General features: G+C 52.3%; 1 protein-coding gene across 1 annotated transcript in view; it reads left to right on the top strand.

The window, feature by feature from the left end:
* Nucleotides 1-23,174, top strand: part of frmd4a (FERM domain containing 4A) — a 128,898-nt gene that overhangs the window by 84,595 nt on the left and 21,129 nt on the right. The window contains 7 exon segments of the mRNA XM_033040192.1: nt 6,333-6,409; nt 6,995-7,133; nt 9,022-9,163; nt 14,076-14,209; nt 16,567-16,689; nt 22,225-22,258; nt 22,261-22,458. Coding sequence (XP_032896083.1) covers nt 6,333-6,409; nt 6,995-7,133; nt 9,022-9,163; nt 14,076-14,209; nt 16,567-16,689; nt 22,225-22,258; nt 22,261-22,458 — 847 coding nt within the window.

Raw genomic sequence — 23,174 nt, 5'->3', positions numbered from 1 at the left:
ATGGGATGGAGGGGGGGGCCTCATTGAAACTTGGGCGATGCAGCGGGTAGAGCTGCTGCCTCACGGCGCCGGAGACCCGGGTTCCATCCTGACTACGGGTGCTGTCTGTACGGAGTTTGCACGTTCTCCCCCTGTCTGTGGAATTCTCTGCCTCAGAGGGCGGTGGAGGCCGGTTCTCTGGATGCTTTCAATAGAGGGCTAAATATGGCTCTTAGAGATAGCGGAGTCAAGGGAGAAGGTAGGAACGGGGTACTGATTGGGGATGATCAGCCATGATCACATTGAATGGCGGTGCTGGCTCGAAGGGCCGAATGGCCTCTACTCCTGCACCTTTTGTCTATTGACCCTCGAGGGTTTTCTCCGGGTGCTCAGGCTTTCCTCCCACACTCCAAAGACGTGATGGGTTTGAACATTAATTGGCTTGGTGTAAAATGTAAAATTGTCCCTAGTGTGTGTAGGATAGCGTTAGTGTGCAGGGATCGCTGGTCGGCACGGACTCGGTGGGCCGAAGGGCCTGTTTCCGCGCTGTATCTCTAAACTAAACTAAAGTGTTTAAAAATAGACACGCGTGTGTAATCTGCTTCCTTCAGTGTGGGCAGGAAGCACGCCGGTGATTATTTTGTCCATCGTCCGTCGCTGGAGGTGATTCCATCCTGCGCGATGCAGTGGTTGCACATCTGCACATCTGCCGGGAAATTGTTGCCCAATCATTCGCCCCGTCATCTGCTCAGACACTTTGCATTATTTAGCAGAGGGGATGTTCACGGACGTGCCCTCCCGCGTCGAGTCACCCACCCAGCTGGGGCCGGGATAGCACCAAGTATCACGGCTGCAAGGTCGACTTGCCCCTGCAGACTTTAGAGATACAGCGAGGAAACAGGCCCTTCGGCCCACCCAGTCCGTGCCGACCAGCCATCACCCCGCTAGCACTATCTCTCGCACAGTTTCTAATTTTACTGAAGCTAATTAATCTACAAACCCGCACGTCTTTGGAGTGTGGGAGGAAACCGGAGCGCCTAGGCGCTCCGGTTTCCTCCCACACTCCAAAGACGTGCGGGTTTGTAGGTTAATTGGCTCGGAACACCTGCAAACTATCCCAGATGTGTAGGACAATGTTCGTCTGCCCAACATGCCCCAGCTACACTAGTCCCACCTGCCTGCGTTTGGCCCATATCCCTCCAAACCTGTCCTATCCATGTACCTGTCTAGTTCCTTCCTGAACGTTGTGATAGTCCCAGCCTCAACTACCTCCTCCGGCAGCTCGTTCCACACACCCACCACCTGGTCGGCGTGGACTGGGTGGTCCGAAGGGTCAGTTTCCGCGCTGTATATTTAAGAATAAGTGGTCAGCCATTAGAATGAGGAAACACTCTTTCTCACGGAGAGTGGTGAGTCTGTGGAATTCTCTGCCTCAGAGGGCGGTGGAGGCCAGTTCTCTGGATACTTTCAAGAGAGAGTTAGACAGGGCTCTTAAAGATAGCGGAGTCAGGGGATATGGGGAGAAGGCAGGAACGGGGTACTGATTGGGGATGATCAGCCATGATCACATTGAATGGCGGTGCTGGCTCGAAGGGCCGAATGGCCTACACCTGCACCTATTGTCTATTGTCTGTATCTGTAAACTAAAGGTACATCTTTCATTCTGTCATCTCTGGTCCTGGACTCTCCCGCGAGCGGGAACAATAAAATATATTTGATTTAGTAAATTAAAGCAGTAAATACATTTCTCCAACGCTGGGGGAGGGGAAGGGGGAGGGGGAGGGGGAGGGGTGAAACGTCACGGATAAAGCCTGGGAACTTGAACGATTTCCACAACGTGTCCCTTGAGGCCGAGCTGGGCCAACGTTGTAAACTGCCTGTGTCGGATAGAACTGCAGACGCTGGTTTAAATCGAAGACAGACACAAAGTGCTGGAGGAACTCAGCGGGACAGGCAGCGTCTGTGGAGAGAAGGCATGGGTGACGTTTCGGGCCGAGACCCTTCTTCAGACTCAACCCAAAACGTCACCCATTCCTTCTCTTCAGAGATGCTGCCTGTCCCGCTGAGTTACTCCAGCATTCTGTATCTATCTTTGTTGCAAACTGCCTGTTAGTTGGGGGCCTTGTTAACTCTATCATTATCGTTTAGGTTTGTAGACGATAGACACAGGGAGTTGCGGGACTCTCTCATGAAGAGGGTGTGATATGCAGACTGCAGCGCAGTGTCAAGCAGCAACTCGACAACTGGGACACTCAGTATACCCCCTTCCCAGACTAGTTTAGTTTAGAGATACAGCGTGGAAACAGGCCCTTTGACCCCACCGAGCCCGCGCCGTGCCGGCCAGCGATCCCCGCACACTCCCGCAAGGGCCTGTCCCACTTGGCGAATTATTCGGCGTCGGTGTTTTTTCGCCGAAAGATTTTGAACATTTCAAAACAACAAAAATGTCGCAACACTTGTAAAAACGCCGCGTGTGAATACATCATCACGCCGCACGTATTGTTCGTTGACCTGATACGTCATTCCGGTATAGAGGCAGTCGCTGAAAAATCGCCAAGTGTGACAGGCCCTTAACACTATCCTACACACACTTGGGACAACTTGCACATACACCAAGACAGTTTCTTCCCGGCTGTTATCAGGCAACTGAACCATCCTACCACAACCAGAGAGCGGTCCTGAACTACTATCTACCTCATTGGTGACCCTCAAACTATCCTTGATCGGACTTTACTGGCTTTACCTTGCACTAAACGTTATTCCCTTTATCCTGTATCTGTACACTGTGGACGGCTCGATTGTAATCATGTATTGCCTTTCCGCTGACTGGTTAGCACGCAACAAAAGCTTTTCACTGTACCTCGGTACACGTGACAATAAACTAGACTGATAACTGTTCCCCATGTTGGGGGAGTCCAGAACCAGGGGTCACACAGTTTAAGAATAAGGGATCGGCCATTTAGGACTGAGATGAGGAAAAACGTTTTCACCCAGAGAGTTGTGAATCTGTGGAATTCTCTGCCACAGTAGGCAGTGGAGGCCGATTCACTGGATGTTTTCAAGAGAGAGTTAGATTTAGCTCTTGGGGCTAACAGATTCGATATGGGGAAAAGATAGACACAAAATGCTGGAGCAACTCAGCGGGACAGGCAGCATCTCTGGAGAGAAGGAATGGGTGACGTTTCGGGTCGAGACCCTTCTCGTCAAGATGTGGGGAGAAGGCAGGAACGGGGGGACTGATTCTGGATGATCAGCCATGATCACATTGAATTGACTCGAAGGGCCGAATGGCCTCCTCCTGCACCTATTTTTCCCTGACACTGAAACTGATGGTCTGGGCTGCGATTAGTTGGGGCATTTCGGTCTGTGGGGCTGTGGGGATGGCGGGAACACTACAGTGATTCCCACAGTGGCCGGCGACTTTGTGAGCTGAGCAGCTCGAGCTAACACAATCCAGACCTCGACTCTGTGCTCTGCAACTTCCGGCCCCAGCCCTTAAATCAAGATCACGGCTTCAATTGCCCGCAACATGTGTTCCACATCACGTATGATGATGTCACGGCCAGTCTCGCCTTCCCCAGAACATACATGGCAACCGGCAGATGTCGGTAAACACGTGTATCCATAGCAACAGTGAGAGAGAGACTCTGCCCGGGATCACAGGGAAAGTCATCCTGAACCAGAACTTTAACTGATGCAGGATAAAGGGAATAATGTTTAAAGCAAGATGAAGTCCAGTATTAAAGACCGTCCGAGGGTCACCAACGATACTACCATAGATAGTAGTTCAGGACCGCTCTCTGGTTGTGGTAGGATGGTTCAGTTGCCTGATAACAGCCGGGAAGAAACAGTCCCTGAATCTGGAGGTGTGCGTTGGTTTTCACACTTCTGTACCTCTTGCCTCAGTCTCAAGAAGAAACGTCATCTATCCACGATCTCCTTAGATCTCCAGACAGAGTGCTGGAGTAACTCAGCGGGTCAGGCAGCATCTGTGGAGAACATGGATAGGTGACGTTTCACAGAGTGCTGGAGTAACTCAGCGGGTCAGGCAGCATCTGTGGAGAACATGGATAGGTGACGTTTCACAGAGTGCTGGAGTAACTCAGCGGGTCAGGCAGCATCTGTGGAGAACATGGATAGGTGACGTTTCACAGAGTGCTGGAGTAACTCAGCGGGTCAGGCAGCATCTATGGAGCTAAGGAAATAGGCAAGGTTTCGGGTCGAAACCCTTCCGGGTTTCGGCCCGAAACGTTGCCTATTTCCAGAAGGGTTTCGGCCCGAAACGTTGCCTATTTCCTTCGCTCCATAGATGCTGCTGCACCATAACTCAGCGGGTCAGGCAGCATCTGTGGAGAACATGGATAGGTGACGTTTCACAGAGTGCTGGAGTAACTCAGCGGGTCAGGCAGCATCTGTGGAGAACATGGATAGGTGACGTTTCACAGAGTGCTGGAGTAACTCAGCGGGTCAGGCAGCATCTGTGGAGAACATGGATAGGTGACGTTTCGGGTCGGGTCCCTTCTTCAGACCAATTGTTGAGAGAGGGGAGAAAGCTGATAAGAGAAGAGAAGACTGGCCAACATTGAAGATGTAGCCCAGTCCATCACACAGGGCACCGTTCTAGAAGGCTGACACAAAATGTGGAGTTACTCAGCGGGTCACACAGCCAGGCCAAGCATGCCAGTAACTTGGAGAGTCCTGTTTCCTTTATCATTGATACTTTTCTGCATATCCTCCATTCATTTGTTCTAGAGATCAAGGGATATGGGGAGAAAGCAGGAACGGGGCACTGATTTTGGATGATCAGCCATGATCATATTGAATGGTTGTGCTGGCATGTTTTCTCTGTTTCTGTGTACCGAGGTACAGTGAAAAGCTTTTGTTGCGCGCTAACCAGTCAGCAGAAAGACAATATATGATTACAATCGAGCCGTCCACAGTGTATAGATACAGGATAAAGGGAAAATAGACACAAAAGGCTGGAGTAACTCAGCGGGACAGGCAGCATCTCTGGAGAGAAGGATTGGGTGACGTTTCGGGTCTGAAGCCCTTCTTCGGATGTTTTGACCTGAAACGTCACCCATTCCTTCTCTCCAGAGATGCTGCCTGTCCCGTCTGAGCCTGCTGAGTTACTCCAGCATTTTGTGCCTGTCTCCGGTTGAAGCCGGCATCTGCAGTTCCTTCCCACAACATTCCCTGCAAGAGCAGCCAGGAAGTGGGTAATCCCGCGGGGAATGTGCGAGCAAGCAGCTTCCGATCTGGAGGAGAGGTTCCTCTCGCTGGCCCGCAGGCTGGGCCACACATGGTTGTGTTTAGTGAGTCAGGATCGGCGGCAGCGGCAGCTTCAGCGGGGGGACACTCTGCCCATCCACGGGGATTGTGTGGAAACCTGAGACAACAGGCGGAGTAGTGGAAGGTGCTGGCCGGGCTGTGGGGGGGCAGGAACGCTGCGGGAATGTAACGCTTCTCTTCACGACAACACACCCTGGAACTGTTAGAGAGCGGCTCTGTCCAGGCGGAGAGAGAGAGAGAGAGAGGTGGAGAGAGGGAGAGAGAGGGAGAGAGAGAGGTGGAGAGAGAGAGAGAGAGAGTTACAGAGGGAGAGAGAGAGAGAGAGAGAGGGGTGGAGAGATAGATAGGGGGTTAGAGAGAGAGAGGGAGAGATTTACAGAGAGAGTTACACAGAGAGAGTTACAGGGAGAGAGAGAGAGAGGGGCCTCGACAGTCAGTGAACACAGGGTTTTAACGAGGTGTGTGTTTGAGTTTGCATTTTTATGTGAATGAGAAAGTGTGTGTGTGTGTGAGAGTGTGTGCGTGCATGCCTGCATGAGCGAGTGGTCGTGTGTGAGTGAGTGAGTGTGTGCATGTGTGCGCGTGTGTGTGCGTGCGCGCGTGTGTGTGCGTACGTGTGTGCGTGCGTGTGTGTGCGTGCGTACGTGTGTGTGCGTGCGTGTGTGTGTGCGTGCGTGTGTGTGCGTGCGTGTGTGCGTGTGTGTGTGTGTGTGCGCGTGCGTGCGTACGTTTGTGAGTGCGTGTGTGTGTGCGTGCGTACGTGTGCGTGCGCGTGTGTGTGCGCGTGCGTGCGTACGTGTGTGTGCGTGTGTGCGTGTGTGTGTGTGTGCGCGTGCGTGCGTGCGTGTGTGTGCGTGCGTGTGTGCGTGTGCGTGCGCGTGTGTGTGCGCGTGTGTGTGTGGGTGTGCGTGCGTGCGTGTGTGCGTGCGTGCGTGTGTGCACGTGTGTGTGCGTGCGTGTGTGCGCGTGTGTGCGCGTGTGTGTGTGCGTGTGTGTGTGCGTGTGCGTCCAGTTATAAGATGTTGGTGTCAGGAACACGTGTGATGCTTGTGTCTCTACAGATTTTCCAATGGCGACAACTGGAGAACCTGTACTTCAGGGAGAAGAAGTTTTCGGTGGAAGTTCATGATCCCCGCAGGTAACGGTGCTGCGCGGTGACGCTCGGTCTGATGGGGACGCGGTGTAGCCGGGGATGGGGCAGAACAACACCGATTACAGCCGGCACAGGTTGCTGGAGTAACTCAGCGGGTCAGCTAGCAACACGAGTTTGCACGTTCTCCCCTGTGACCTGCGTGGGTTTTCTCCGGGCGCTCCGGTTTCCTCCCACACTCCAAAGACGTGCAGGTTTGTAGGTTAATTGGTTTGGTGTAAATATAGTGTGTGTAGGATAGTGTTAGTGTGCGGAGAAAACCCACGCAGGTCACGGGGAGAACGTGCAAACTCCGTACCGACAGCGCCCATGCTCGGGATTGAACCCGGGTCTCTGGCGCTGTGAGGCAGCAGCTCTACCCACTGTCCCAGACTGTGGACAGCTTGTTTTTTGTTCTCTGGTGAAGTCTGTGGGTTAATTTCGAGGTGGGATTTGTTGAACAAGTGTGGTGGTGTTTGGTGGCGAGGAGCTGTCTGCTGCGGCACTGGGCGGGGGCTGGAGCAGGACTGTAACCCTACACACACACACACACACACAGCAAGTATTAACGCAGCTCTCTATTTACATTCCCAGGGCCTCTGTAACCAGGAGAACCTTTGGTCACAGTGGAATCGCAGTGCATACATGGTACGCCAGCACTGCTCTGATTAAATCCATCTGGGCCATGGCCATTAGCCAGCACCAGTTCTATCTTGACAGGAAGCAGAGCAAGGTAAGGGCCAATGAAGCGGTATGAATATTGACGTGTAGGAAGCAACTGCAGATGTTGCTTTACACTGACGGCCATCTCACCAACGTCTACACGTGCGCGTGGAGAGCGTTTTATCGCGGCGCATCACACCACGGTTTGGGAACCGCTCCGTCCAAGACCACAGGAAATTGCAGCGAATTGTGGACTCAGCCCAGACCATCACACAAACCAACCTCCCTTCCACTAGAGAGTATTCTGAGGGATAGGTTATACAGACATTTGGATGGGCAAGGGCTGATTAGGGATAGTCAGCATGGTTTTGTACGTGGGAGGTCATGTCTCACAAATCTGGTTCTTTTTTGAAGACGTGACCAAAAAGGTCGATGAGGGCAAAGCTGTTTTTGTGTACATGGATTTCGGTAAGGCATTTGACGAGGTTCATCATGGTAGGTTGCTCTGGAAGGTTAGATCACAAGGGATCCGAGGAGAGATAGCTGAATGGATAGCAAATTTGCTCCATGGAAGGAAGCAGAGGGTGATGGTGGAAGGTTGCTTCTCAGACTGGAGGCCTGTGACTAGTGGTGTGCCTCAGGGTTCGGTGCTGGGCCCATTACTGTTTGTCATCTACATCAATGATTTGGATGAGAACATACAGGGCAAGATTAGCAAGTTTGCTGATGATACAAAAGTGAGTGGTTTTGCAGATAGTGAAGATGGTTGTGAACGATTGCAGCAGGATCTGGATCGATTGGCCAGGTGGGCAGAGGAATGGTTGATGAAATTGAATACAGAGAGATGTGAGGTGTGTCATTTTGTAAAGTCTAACAAGGGCAGGGCCTACACAGTGAATGGTCGGCCTCTGGGTAGTGTTGTAGAGCAGAGGGTTCTAGGAGTACAGGTGCATGGTTCCTTGAAGGTCAAGTCACAGGTAGATAAGGTGGTCAAAAAGGCTTTTGGCACTTTGGCCTTTATCAGTCAGAGTATTGAGTACAGAAGTTGGGAGGTCATGTTGCAGTTGTATAAGACATCGGTGAGACAGCATTTAGAATATTGTGTTCAGTTCTGGGCACCATGTTATAGGAAAAATATTGTCAAGCTTGAAAGGGTTCAGAAAAGATTTACGAGGATGTTGCCAGGACTAGAGGGTGTGAGCTATAGGGAGAGGTTGAGTAGGCTGGGTCTCTATTCCATGGAGCGCAGGAGGATGAGGGATGATCTTATAGAGGTGTACAAAATCATGAGAGGAATAGATCGGGTAGACGCACAGAGTCTCTTGCCCAGAGTAGGGGAATCGAGGACCAGAGGACATAGGATCAAGGTGAAGGGGAAAACATTGGATTCCTAGGGGTAACTCTTTCACACAGAGGGGGGTGGGTGCATGGAACGAGCTGCTGGAGGAGGTAGTTGGGGCTGGGACTTTCCCATCGTTTAAGAAACAGTTAGACAGGTACTTGGACAGGACAGGTTTGGAGGGATATGGACCAAGCGCTGGCAGGTGGGACTAGTGTAGATGGGACATGTTGGCCGATGTGGGCAAGATGGGCCGAAGGGCCTGTTTCTGCGCTGCAAGAGAGAGCTAGATAGGGCTCTTAAAGATAGCGGAGTCAGGGGATATGGGGAGAAGGCAGGAACGGGGTACTGATTGTGGATGATCAGCCATGATCACATTGAATGGCGGTGCTGGCTCAAAGGGCCAAATGGCCTACTCCTGCACCTGTTGTCTATTGTATGTCTAAACTAAAGTCGAGGTCAGAGGTCCCACTTTGACCAAGGCGGTGGATTGGACAGTGACTCTACCAGCTGGTCGGCATCCATTATCTGTGGGACCTGTGGAATCACGGAACTGCAGACGCCGGGACATGTGCAAGAATAAAACACTCTTGAGTCTTGCCTCTGATGTGTGTTTCAGTCGAAGATCCACGCAGCGAGGAGCCTGAGTGAGATCGCCATCGACCTGACGGAGACGGGCACCTTGAAGACGTCCAAGTTGGCCAACCTGGGGAGTAAAGGGAAGATCATCAGTGGAAGCAGCGGCAGCCTCTTGTCATCAGGTAAAGGCCCCGCTCTCACCGCCACCAGCGCACGCACGTGCACGCACACAGGTACGCACGCACACACACCCACGCACACACGCACAGGTACGCAGGTACGCACGCACACACACACAGGTACGCACGCACTAACGCACGCACACACACCGACGCACACAGGTACGCACGCACACACACACCCGCACAGGTACGCACGCACTAACGCACGCACACAGGTACGCACGCACTAACGCACGCACACACACCGACGCACACAGGTACGCACGCACACACACACCCGCACAGGTACGTACGCACTAACGCACGCACACACACGCCCGCACACAGGTACGCACGCACACGCACACAGGTACGTACGCACTAACGCACGCACACACACGCCCGCACACAGGTACGCACGCACACGCACACAGGTACGCACGCACTAACGCACGCACACACACGCCCGCACACAGGTACGCACGCACACACACGCCCGCACACACGCACAGGTACGCACGCACTAACGCTCGCTCACACACCCACGCACACAGGTACGCACGCACTAACGCACGCGCACACACGCCCGCACACAGGTACGCACGCACACACACGCACGCACACACACGCCCGCACACACACGCACGCACACACACGCCCGCACACACACGCCCGCACACACACGCCCGCACACACGCACAGGTACGCACGCACTAACGCTCGCTCACACACCCACGCACACAGGTACGCACGCACTAACGCACGCACACACATAATACTAAACTAAACTGAAGATGGACACAGAAAGCCGGTGTAACTCAGCGGGACAGGCAGCATCTCTGGAGGGAAGGAATGGGTGATGTTTCGGGTCAAGACCCTTCATCAGACACTAAACGAAACTTGCAGCCTCGCCGACTCTCAGTAACAAAGTTGTCGGAGTCCTTGGGACACGTAGTAAACATGTTTGTTTTTCAGTGGCGAGGGGGAGGGGGGGGGAGAGAGTAACGGTGCCAGGCCATTGTTACAGAACTCTAAGGAACATTCCAGAAATATCCTGTTCATTGAAGAGCGCTGATAACGATCAAGAAAGGAGCGGGGGCAGGGGCGGGGGGGGGGGGGGGGGGGGGGGAGCTGAACAAATTGTTCCTCTGCCTGGCTCCTTGTTGCTGCCTCTACAGCTGTGGCTCCCAGTACAATGGTGTTCAGCTGTGCCGGACACAGGGAGAGCATAGATAGGAGAGCCACACACACACGCACACGCACACGCACACGCACACGCACACACACACACACACTCACACACACACACACACACACACACACACACACACACACACCCACACACACACACACACAACACCACACACACCACACACACACACACACACACACACACACTGCGCACACACACACACACACACACACACACTGCGCACGCACAACCACGAACGCACACCATCACGCGCACGTTGCACTGACACACACTCACCGGCACCACGCACATACACACTCACACACACACACACTGCGCACGCACACACACACACGCACACACACACGCGCACGCACACACACACTCACGCACACGCACATACACACTCACACACACACACGCACACACTCACACCACACGTACGTAATCGCACGCACACACACACGCCCACTCCACTAACACTCACGGCACGCGCCAACAGCACACCAGATACACACAACACACTCACTACGTACGTACGCACGCACGGCACTACACGCACGCACTACACACGCGCACACACACACACACACACACACACACACACACTCACACACACACACTCACACACACGTACGTACGCACACACACACTCACACGCGCGCGCAAGCGCATACACGCACACACACACTCACAGCCTCAGTTACACTTGGGTTCGATACACAGACAATATCATGAGTTTTCACCCAGAGAGTTGTGAATCTGTGGAATTCTCTGCCACAGAAGGCAGTGGAGGCCGATTCACTGGATGTTTTCAAGAGAGAGTTAGATTTAGCTCTTAGTGCTTACGGTATCAATAGACAATAGGTGCAGGAGTAGGCCATTCGGCCCTTCGAGCCAGCACCGCCATTCAATATGATCATGGCTGATCATCCCCAATCAGTACCCCGTTCCTGCCTTCTCCCCATATCCCCTGACTCCGCTATCTTTAAGAGCCCTATCTAGCTTTCTCTTGAAAGTATCCAGAGAACCGGCCTCCACCGCCCTCTGGCAGAGAATTCCACAGACTCACAACTCTGTGAGAAAAAGTGTTTCCTCGTCTCCGTTCTAAATGGCCGACCCCTTATTCCTAAACTGTGGCCCCTGGTTCTGGACTCCCCCAACATCGGGAACATGTTTCCTGCCTCTAGCGTGTCCAAACCCTTATCAATCTTATATGTTTCAATAAGATGCCCTCTCATCCTTCTAAACTCCCAAGTGTACAAGCCCAGCCACTCCATTTGTGGAATTCCCTGCCACAGAGGGCAGTGGAAGACAAATCACTGGATGGATTTAAGAGAGAGTTAGATAGAGCTCTAGGGGCTAGTGGAGTCAGGGGATATGGGGAGAAGGCAGGCACGGGTAATTGATTGGGGATGATCAGCCATGATCACATTGAATGGCGGTGCTGGCTCGAAGGGCCAAATGGCCTCCTCCTGCACCTATTTTCTAGGTTTCTATTCACTCAGCATATGACAGTCCCGCCATCCTGGGAATTAACCTTGTAAACCTACGCTGCACTCCCTCAACAGCAAGAATGTCCTTCCTCAAATTAGGGGACCAAAACTGCACACAATACTCCAGGTGTGGTCTCACCAGGGCCCTGTACAACTGCAGAAGGACCTCGTTGCTCCTATACTCGACTCCTCTCGTTATGAAGGCCAACATGCCATTCGCTTTCTTCACTGCCTGCTGTACCTGGGTACCTGAATCAGCCATGATCACATTGAATGGCGGCGCTGGCTCGAAGGGCCGAATGGCCTCCTCCTGCACCTATTGTCTATTGTCTACCTGCCATTGCTAAGTTGTAACGATGGCGCAGCGGTAGAGTTGCTGCTTTAGCGCGCCAGAGACTCGCGTTGGGTAAAGGCGTAAATTGTCCCCAGTGTGTGTAGGGTGCTGCTGGCATTATGTGGGTGGTCATAGAAACATAGAACATAGACAATAGGTGCAGTAGTAGGCCATTCGGCCCTTCGAGCCTGCACCGTCATTCAATATGATCATGGCTGATCATCCAACTCAGTATCCCGTACCTGCCTTCTCTCCATACCCCCTGATCCCTTTAGCCACAAGGGCCACATCTAACTCCCTCTTAAATATAGCCAATGAACTGTGGCCTCAACTACCTTCTGTGGCAGAGAATTCCACAGATTCACCACTCTGTGTGAAAAATGTTTTCCTCATCTCGGTCCTAAAAGATTTCCCCCCTTATCCTTAAACTGTGTGACCCCTTGTTCTGGACTTCCCCAACATCGGGAACAATCTTCCTGCATCTAGCCTGTCCAACCCCTTAAGAATCTTCTAAGTTTCTATAAGATCCCCCCCTCAATCTTCTAAATTCTAGCGAGTACAAGCCGAGTCTATCCAGTCTTTCTTCGTATGAAAGTCGGCATGGACTCGACGGGCCGAAGGGCCTGTATCCGCGCTGCGCGTCTAAAACTAAACTAAACTGTCGGCCGGACTTGCAGCTTTGTGGAGCCCAGTTCCACAGCTGTCGGAGCTGGAAGCCAACATTTTCATTTCATGGTGAATTTGAGGTTTACTTTCTGAGAACCTTCCAGGCTGACTCGGTGAGAAACCTCTTTGTGAATCAGCGATGATTTTATGCTGCGTCTCACATTCCAATTCTAAGTCTCTCTTTGTGTCGGAAGGAACTGCAGATGCTGGTTTAAATCGAAGATAGGAACAAAATGCTGGAGTAACTCAGCGGGACAGGCAGCATCGCTGGGGGGAAGGGATGGTGAAGTTTTGGGGAGTCCAGAATCAAGGGTCACAGTTTAAGAATAAGGGGTCGGCCATTTAGGACTGAGATGAGGAAAAACTTTTTTCACCCAGAGAGTTGTGAATCTGTGGGATTCTCGGCCACAGAAGGCAGTGGAGGCCAATTCCCTGGTTCTGGACTCCCCCGACATCGGGAACATTTTTCCTGCATCTAGCCTGTCCAATCCTTTAAGAATTGTATATGTTTCTATAAGATATCCTCTCATCCTTCTAAATTCCAGTGTATACAAGCCCACTCGCTCCATTCTCTCAGCATATGACAGTCCCGCCATCCCGGGAATTAACCTGGTAAACCTACGCTGCACTCCCTCAACAGCAAGAATGTCCTTCCTCATATTAGGGGACCAAAACTGCACACAATACTCCAGGTGTGGTCTCACTAGGGCTCTGTACAGCTGCAGAAGGACCTCGTTGCTCCTATACTCAACTCCTCTCGTTATGAAGGCCAACGTGGCCATTTGCTTTCTTCACTGCCTGCTGTACCTGGGTACCTGAATCAGCCATGATCACATAGAATGGCGGTGCTGGCTCGAAGGGCCGAATGTGGTCTCACTAGGGCCCTGTACAGCTGCCCATCGTGTGAAAAAAATTGTTGCCCCTCAGGTTCCTATTAAATCTCCTCCCCCCCTCACTTTAAACCCACGTCCTCTGGTTCTTGATGAAATAAATGCATGAATAGTTTTCAATAGAGAGTAAGATTTAGCTCTTAGGGCTAACGGAATCAAGGGATATGGGGAGAAGGCAGGAACGGGGTACTGATTGTGGATGATCAGCCGTGATCACATTGAATGGCGGTGCTGGTTCGACGGGCTGAATGGCCTACTCCTGCACCTATTGTCTATGTGTCTATAATGTGGCGTGACCAGCGCCTTGTGGATGTTTGCAGTAACGAACGTCTACTCTTGTGTGTTGTGGGCGCAGGTTCCCAGGAGTCAGACAGCTCCCAGTCTGCCAAGAAGGACATGTTGGCGGCGCTGAAGTCTAGACAGGACGCCCTGGAGGAGACGCTGAAGCTTCGGCTAGACGAACTCAAGCGTCTGTGCCTGAGAGAGGCGGTAAGAGCCGGCGACCCTCGTCCATAGAGGACAGACACAGAGTGCTGGAGTAACTCAGCGGGTCAGGCAGCATCTGTGGAGAACATGGATAGGTGACGTTTCACAGAGTGCTGGAGTAACTCAGCGGGTCAGGCAGCATCTGTGGAGAACATGGATAGGTGACGTTTCACAGAGTGCTGGAGTAACTCAGCGGGTCAGGCAGCATCTGTGGAGAACATGGATAGGTGACGTTTCACAGAGTGCTGGAGTAACTCAGCGGGTGCAGCAGCATCTATGGAGCTAAGGAAATAGGCAACGTTTCGGGCCAAAACCCGTAAGGGTTTCGGCCCGAAACGTTGCCTATTTCCAGAAGGATTTCGGCCCGAAACGTTGCCTATTTCCTTAGCTCCATAGATGCTGATGCACCATAACTCAGTGGGTCAGGCAGCATCTGTGGAGAACATGGATAGGTGACGTTTCGGGTCGAGACCCTTCTTCAGACTGAGTTAGGGGAGAGGTAGACTAGAGATATGGAAGTGCAAGGTGTGAAAACAGGAGATCAAAGGGGACAAAGCTGAAGGAATACGTAGATGTTGTCAAGCTGGAAAGCGTACAGAGAAGATATACCAGGATGTTGCCAGGACTAGAGGGTGTGAGCTACAGTGGGAGGTTGAGCAGGCTGGGTCTCTATTCCTTGGAGAGCAGGAGGATGAGGGGAGATCTTATAAAGGTGTACAAAATCATGAGAGGAATAGATCGGGTAGATGCACGGAGTCTCTTGACCAGAGTAAGGGAATCGAGGACCAGAGGACATAGGTTCAAGGTGAAGGGGGACAGATTTAATAGGTAACTTTTTCACATAAAGGGTGGTGGGTATATGGAACAAGCTGACAGAGGTGGTAGTTGAGGCAGGGACTATCCCAACATTTAAGAAACAGTTAGACAGATGCATGGATAGGACAGGTTTGGAGGGGTATGGGCCAAATGCAGGCAGGTGGGATTAGTGTAGATGGGGCATGTTGGCCGGTGTGGGCAAGATGGGCCGAAGGGCCTGTTTCCACGCTGTATCACTCTATGACTCTCTGAGGCTTGTACACTCTGGAATCTAGATGAGAGGGGATCTTATTGAAACATATAAGATTATTAAGGGTTTGGACACGCTAGAGGCAGGAAACATGTTCCCGATGTTGGGGGAGTCCAGAACCAAGGGCCACAGTTTAAGAATAAGGGGTAAGCCATTTAGAACGGAGACGAGGAAACACTTTTTTTCACAGAGAGTTGTGAGTCTGTGGAATTCTCTGCCTCAGAGGGCGGTGGAGGCCGGTTCTCTGGATGCTTTCAAGAGAGAGCTAGACAGGGCTCTTGAAAATAGCGGAGTCAGGGGATATGGGGAGAAGGCAGGAATGGGGTACTGATTGGGGATGATCAGCCATGATCACATTGAATGGCGGTGCTGGCTCGAAGGGCCGAATGGCCTACTCCTGCACCTATTGTCTATTGCCTAATAGATCATTGTTAGCCAGGGGAAGGTGACAACGAGGTATACAGAGATAACATTTCATCAGGAGGACAGTCAGACTGGTCAGTGAAGGAGGGTGGGGGGAGGGATGGAGAGAGAGGGAAGGCCAGGGTAACTGGAGGCTGATGTTCATACCGCTGGGGTGTAAGCTGCCCAAGTGAAATATGAGCTTTCCCCAGACTCTCAGTGTCTCTACCCATTCCTTCTATGGCAGAGATGCTGCCTGACCCGCTGAGTTACTCCAGCATCTTGTGTCTTATCTTCGGTGTAAACCAGCACCTGCAGTTCCTTCGTACACAGTGTGTCGATAATCCCCACAGCTCGAGCAGGAGCGGGGGGGGGGGAAGATTGTTGGCCATCGCGGGCAGGGCATCAGGGCTTTGACTGAATGAGTGTACCATACAGATGGGCCGAAGGGCCTGTTTCCATGCTCTGTGACTCAATGGCATTGAATGGGGGAGTAGATTCGATGGGCCGAAGGGTCTGATTCTACTCCTGTGTCTTATGGTCTCACAGTGGTGCAGCGGGTAGAGCTGCTGCCTCACAGCGCTGGAGACCCGGGTTCCATCCTGACTACGGGCGCTGTCTGTGTGGAGTTTGCACGTTCTCCCCGTGACCTGCGTGGGTTTTCTCCGGGTGCTCCGGTTTCCTCCCACACTCCAAAGCCGTGCGGGTTTGTAGGTTAATCGGCTTTGGGTATCATTGTAAATTGTCCCTAGTGTGGGATAGTGTTAGTGTGCGGGGATCGCTGGTCGGCACGGACTCGGTGGGGCCGAAGGGCCTGTTTCTGCCCTGTATCTCTGGACTAGACCTGTTGTGGGGGAGATGTGAGGAAGTTATTTTTCCGTCTCTCCCGCAGGAACTGACGGGGAAGTTGCCGAAGGAATACCCACTGGATCCCGGCGAGCTGCCGCCTGTGGTGCGGAGACGAGTCGGCACCGCCTTCAAACTGGACGAGCAGGCGCTCGCAGCCAAGGGAGAGGTAGCCCAGAGCTCACCGCAAACTACCGCGGCCCTTCAGCCCATCACTCCCTGCTGTCCCACACATCCTCACCCCCCCCCATCTCCGTCTGCAGTTCACTCACTTTGCATATATAGAATTTACAATTTAAAGTTAGAATAGGGGCGGGCACGGTGGTGCAGCGGGTAGAGCTGCTGCCTCACAGCGCCAGAGACCCGGGTTCAATCCTGACTACAGGTGCTGCCTGTTCGGAGTTTGCCCGTGACCTGCGTGGGTTTTCTCCGGGTGCTCCGGTTTCCTCCCACACTCCATAGACGTACAGGTTTGTAGGTTAATTGGCTTTGGGTATAAATGTGTGTGTAGGATACTGTTAGTGTGCGGGGATCGCTGGCCGGCACGGACTCGGTGGGCCGAAGGGCCTGTTTCCGCGCTGTATCTCTAAACTAAACTAAGATAGACACAAAAAGCCGCAGTAACTCAGCGGGACAGGCAGCATCTCTGGAGTGAAGGGATGGGTGATGTTTCGGGTCGAGACCCTTCTTCAGACACTAAACTAAACTAAGTGCGTCCTCGCCAACTCTCAGTATCAAAGTTGTGTCGGAGTCCTCGGGACACGTAGTAAATGGTACTGATTGGGGACGATCAGCCATGATCACAGTGAATGGCGGTGCTGGCTCGAAGGGCCGAATGGCCTACTCCTGCATGTATTATCTATTATATTGAATGGTAGTGCTGGCTCGAAGGGCCGAATGGCCTACATCTGCACCTATTGTCTACTGACTAGTATATTAAATGGTAGTGCTGGCTTGAAGGGCCGAATGGCCTACTCCTGCATGTATTATCTATTATATTGAATGGTAGTGCTGGCTCGAAGGGCCGAATGGCCTACACCTGCACCTATTGTCTACTGACTAGTATATTGAATGGTGGTGCGGAATCGAAGGGTCGAATGGCCTACTCCTGCATGTATTATCTATTATATTGAATGGTGGTGCTGGCTCGAAGGGCCGAATGGCCTATCCCTGCACCCATTTTCTATGTTTCTACGAACGGCCCAATTCTGCAGCGAGATGTTTTAGACGACTCGGCCCGCGGGTGACCCTTGCGTTAGTGGCTGGGCTGAGCCTCAGTGAGTCTGCATGTGTTGGCCGTGTGGAAGCTGCCTGTTGTTACAGAGCTCAGGAGACTCTCGTACACGCCAGACCTGTGGTATTTTTAGACTCCGCTGTGCATGCAGAGTCTCGAACGCCAGGACAGATTGTTTTCGTAGGGAAATGGAGCAGCTTTCACGCAGTGCATTTCCGTCCGGGTTTTTGCTGTTGAGCCCGTACAGGCAGCGCCCGTGGCCAGGATCGAACCCGGCTCTCTGGCGCTGTGAGTCAGCAACTCTACCGCTGCGCCACTAGCGTGAGAGTCTGGTCTTCTCCCTCTACTGCCCACTGGCTTGTCTTTATACAGTTTTGGTCTCCTAATCTGAGGAAAGACATTCTTGCCATAGAGGGAGTACAGAGAAGGTTCACCAGACTGATTCCTGGGATGGCAGGACTTTCATATGAAGAAAGACTGGATAGACTCGGCTTGTACTGCCTAGAATTTAGAAGATTGAGGGGGGATCTTATAGAAACTTACAAAATTCTTAAGGGGTTGGACAGGCTAGATGCAAGAAGATTGTTCCCGATGTTGGGGAAGTCCAGAACAAGGGGTCACAGTTTAAGGATAAGGGGGAAATCTTTTAGGACTGAAATGAGAAAATCATTTTTCACACAGAGAGTGGTGAATCTGTGGAATTCTCTGCCACAGAGGGTAGTTGAGGCCACAGTTCATTGGCTATATTTAAGAGGGAGTTAGATGTGGCCCTTGTGGCTAAAGGGATCAGGGGGTATGGAGAGAAGGCAGGTACAGGATACTGAGTTGGATGATCAGCCATGATCATATTGAATGGCGGTGCAGGCTCGAAGGGCCGAATGGCCTCTACTCCTGCACCTATTGTCTATGTTTCTATGTCTATGTATACCTGAATATTTAGGTCGGCACGGTGGTGCAGCGGGTAGAGCTGCTGCCTCACAGCGCCAGAGACCCGGGTTCCATCCTGACTACGGGTGCTGTCTGTGCGGAGTTTGCACGTTCTCCCCATGATTTTCTCCGGGTGCCTCCCACTCTCCAAAGACGTGCAGGTTTGTAGGTTAATTGGCTTCTATAAATTGTTCCCAGGGTGTGTGGGATAGGACTAGGCACGGGGGGATCGCTGGGCCGAAGGGCCTGTTTCCCTGCTGTACCTCTAGTCCTGTCTGGCCCACTTCAGCACAGCTGCCCCCAGTTGAAGCAACTGGGATAACAGGATGGGTTCCTGAACCTTATCTCCAACCGACCCCCCCCCTCAATCTGAACCTCCCCACAACATCGTCAGGGAAAGCACCAATGTGTAAATCCTTTGGCCATCCCGGTCGGCACAGACTTGTGGGCCGAACGGCCTCTTTCCCTGTGCTATTTTGTTCTATGTTTAGTTCAGAGATGCATCACGGAAAAGGGTCCTTCGGCCCATCGAGTCCGTGCCGACCATCGAGGGTGGGTGGGTGGTTGAGCTGCCAGGGGTGGGGGTGGAGGCAGATACGATAGTGGTGTTTAAGAGGCTTTTAAACAGACACGTGGATATGCAGGGAATGGAGGGATACGGATCACATGCAGACAGAGGGGATTAGTTTAACTTGGCGTCATGTACGGCACGGACATTGTGGGCCGAAGGGCCTGTTCCTGTGCTGGACTGTTCTATGTCCTGGAGTGTAATTCCTTTCTACTCAACTCATTAATCGCGACTGATTAAAACACAATTTCTATCTGATTATCAGCCCTGGAGGAATTGAAGTCCTTTGCTGTGCGGGTTTCTTACACTTAAAGAATAAATGGTTCTTGTGGGACTAGTGAGACCAGACGAGGTGTATTTGCGTTCCACTAATTAAATTAATCTGGAGCTGGAAGCCAGCATTAGTAATTAAACATTCCTTCAGAGCTAACAATATCCCTTTCTCACACATTTAAGCATATATGCATTCTCCCTCTTAGAGTGATACAGCGTGGAAACAGGCCCTTCGGCCCAACTTGCCCAGACCGCCCAACATGTCCCACCTGCCCGCGTTTGGCCCATATCCCTCCACACCTGTGCTATTCATGTACCTGTCTAACTGTTTCTTAAATGTTGGGATAGTCCCAGCCTCAACTACCTCCTCTGACAATAGACAATAGGTGCAGGCCATTCGGCCCTTCGAGCCAGCACCGCCATTCAATGTGATCATGGCTGATCATCCACAATCAGTACCCCGTTCCTGCCTTCTCCCCCATATCCCCTGACTCCGCTATCTTTAAGAGCCCTATCTAGCTCTCTCTTGAAAGCATCCAGAGAACCGGCCTCCACCGACCTCTGAGGCAGGGAATTCCACAGACTCACCACTCTCTGTGAGAAAAAGTGGTGACAGCTCGTTCCGTACACCCACCACCCTCTGTGTGGAAAATGTTACCCCTCAACTTCCTATGTTTAAGAAAGAAGTGCAGATGCTGGAAAAATCGAAGGTAGACAAAAATGCTGGAGAAACTCAGCGGGTGAGGCAGCATCTATGGAGCGAAGGAATAGGCGACGTTTCGGGTCGAGACACGGAAGGGTCTCGACCCGAAACGTCACCTATTCCTTCGCTCCATAGATGCTTTCCGGGTTCACGACCTGAAACGTCACCTATTCCTTCGCTCCATAGATGCTGCCTCACCCGCTGAGTTTCTCCAGCATTTTTGTCTACCCTCAAATTCCTATTAAATCTTTCCCCCCCTCACCTTACTTCAATCTATGTGCCTTTGTACTCGATTCCCCTGCTCTGGGTAAAAGACTGTGCACCTACCCGATCTATTTTATATACCTCTATTCAGGGGCGGAAAACCCGGGGGGAGGGGGGGGGGGGGCAGAGGGGACACGTCCCCCCCCCATGTTTTGAGAGGTGGGGGACATCCCCCCCAAGTTTTTGTGATCCCGATTTTAAAATCTCCGATTTTAGTGCTGGATTGGGCCTCCGAAGCCTTGCGCGTGTGTGTGAGTGTGCGCGCGCGCGCGTGGCCGCCAAAAAATGGTGTCCCCCGTCCCCTCCATGTTTTGATAACGAGTTCCGCTCTTGACGCTATTAGATCACGCTCATCCTCCTGCACTTCAAGGAAGGTGTCTAGAGTCCTAGCCTGCCCAATCTATCATACTCGTAGAGTTATATGTTTGGTCCATACCTGTCCTATCCATGTACCTGTCTGAATGTTTCCTAAACGTTGCGATAGTAACTCTGCCGCCATCTTAGGCCCTCGAGTCCTGGCAACAATCTCGTAAAATAGACACAGAGTGCTGGAGTAACTCAGCGGGTCAGGCAGCATCTGTGGAGAACATGGATAGGTGACGTTTCACAGAGTGCTGGAGTAACTCAGTGGGTCAGGCAGCATCTGTGGAGAACATGGATAGGTGACGTTTCACAGAGTGCTGGAGTAACTCAGCGGGTCAGGCAGCATCTGTGGAGAACATGGATAGGTGACGTTTCACAGAGTGCTGGAGTAACTCAGCGGGTCAGGCAGCATCTGTGGAGAACATGGATAGGTGGCGTTTCACAGAGTGCTGGAGTAACTCAGTGGGTCAGGCAGCATCTGTGGAGAACATGGATAGGTGACGTTTTGGGTCAGGACCCTTCAGACTGTTTCAACATCCTCGTAATTCTCTGCACTCTTTCAACTTTAATGATATCTTTCTTATAATGAGGGGGGGAGACTTCATTGAAACTTACCGAATAGTGAAAGGCCTGGTTAGAGTGGATGTGGGGAGGATGTTTCTACTAGTGGGAGAGTCACAGCCTCAGAATAAATGGACATATCTTTAGAAAGGAGATGAGGAGGAATTTCTTTAGCCAGAGGGTGGTGAATCTGTGGAATTCATTGCCACAGACGGCTGTGGAGGCCACAAGTCAGTGGATATTTTTAAGGCAGAGATTGACAGATTCTTGATTAGTGCGGGTGTCAGAAGTTATGGGGAGAAGGCAGGAGAATGGGGTTGAGAGGAGAGATAGATCAGCCATGATTGAATGGCGGAGTAGACTTGATGGGCCGAATGGCCTAATTCTGCCCCTATCACTTATGAATAAGGCCATTCGGCCCATTGTGTCTACTACGCCATTCAATCCTGGCCGATCTATTTGTCCCTTCTAATCCCAATTCTTCCTGGCCTGGGTCCATGTAAACCTTTAACGGAAGTTGACCACACCTGGATGGCTGAACCTGCGACCATCTAGGCTAGTGATGCCCGTATCCCCGACCCTCTGTGCTCCCCCTTGCCCCCCCCCTCAACCCCGGCCAACACGCCCCCCCCCCCCCTCAATACCCCCCCCCGACGAGCGTGCCCCCCCCCCCGGCCAACACCACCCCCCCCAACCCCCCCCCAAGACGCTTCCCCCCCCCCGCCACACCACTCCCCCCCCCTCACTCCCCCCCCCCGACTACCCCCCCCCCCCACTAACTGACTGTGCCCCCCCCCCACTGTCCCTGAAGGAGGTGGAGTTGGAACGGTCTGGAGAGAGTGAGTTCGCATCCAGTCACAGATCACGGAGGCGGCTCGGCGCCTGGCCGCGGACTCCCAGCGTCAACAAGAAGGTTGAATGAAGCAGCGGAAGATGTCCTACCTCAACGCCCTGAAGAAGCTGCAGGACATCGAGAACGGCATCAACCTGTACCGCATCAAGTCGGGCAAGAAGCCCACACAGCGGGCGTCCCTCATCATCGAGGGTGAGTCACCTACTGACGGCCCGGCCGTAGATAGAGTCACGGAGATAGTCACAGACTCACAGTCACAGACTAACAGAGTCACAGACTCACAGTTACAGACTCACAGTCACAGACTCACACTCACAGACTCACAGACTCATAGACTCACAGTCACAGACTCACAGTTACACTCACAGTTACACTCACAGTCACAGACTCACAGAGTCACAGTCACAGACTCACAGTTACAGAGTCACAGACTAACAGAGTCACAGACTCACAGTCACAGACTCACAGTCACAGACTCACAGACTCATACTCACAGTCACAGACACAGTTACAGACTCACAGTTACAGACTCACACTCACAGTCACAGACTCACACTCACAGTCACAGACTCATAGACTCACAGTCACAGACTCACAGTCACAGAAACAGACTCACAGACTCACAGTCACAGTCTCACAGACTCACAGTCACAGGCTCACAGTCACAGACTCACAGTTACAGACTCACAGACTCATACTCACAGTCTCAACGTTTAAGAAACAGTTAGACAGGTACATGGATAGGACAGGTTTGGAGGGATGTGGACCAAACACAGGCAGGTGGGACACATGTAGATGGGGCATGTTGGCCGGTGTGGGCAAGTTGGGCCGAAGGGCCTGTTTCCACACTGTATCACTCTATGACTCTAAGCGATGCGATAGTCCCTGTTTCAACTACCTCCTCCGGC

This window comes from Amblyraja radiata, chromosome 21 (assembly GCF_010909765.2).
Source record: "Amblyraja radiata isolate CabotCenter1 chromosome 21, sAmbRad1.1.pri, whole genome shotgun sequence".
Classification (NCBI taxonomy): Eukaryota; Metazoa; Chordata; class Chondrichthyes; order Rajiformes; family Rajidae; genus Amblyraja; species Amblyraja radiata.
Note: the sequence above shows the minus strand (reverse complement) of the source record. Positions and strands in the feature narration are given on the sequence as shown.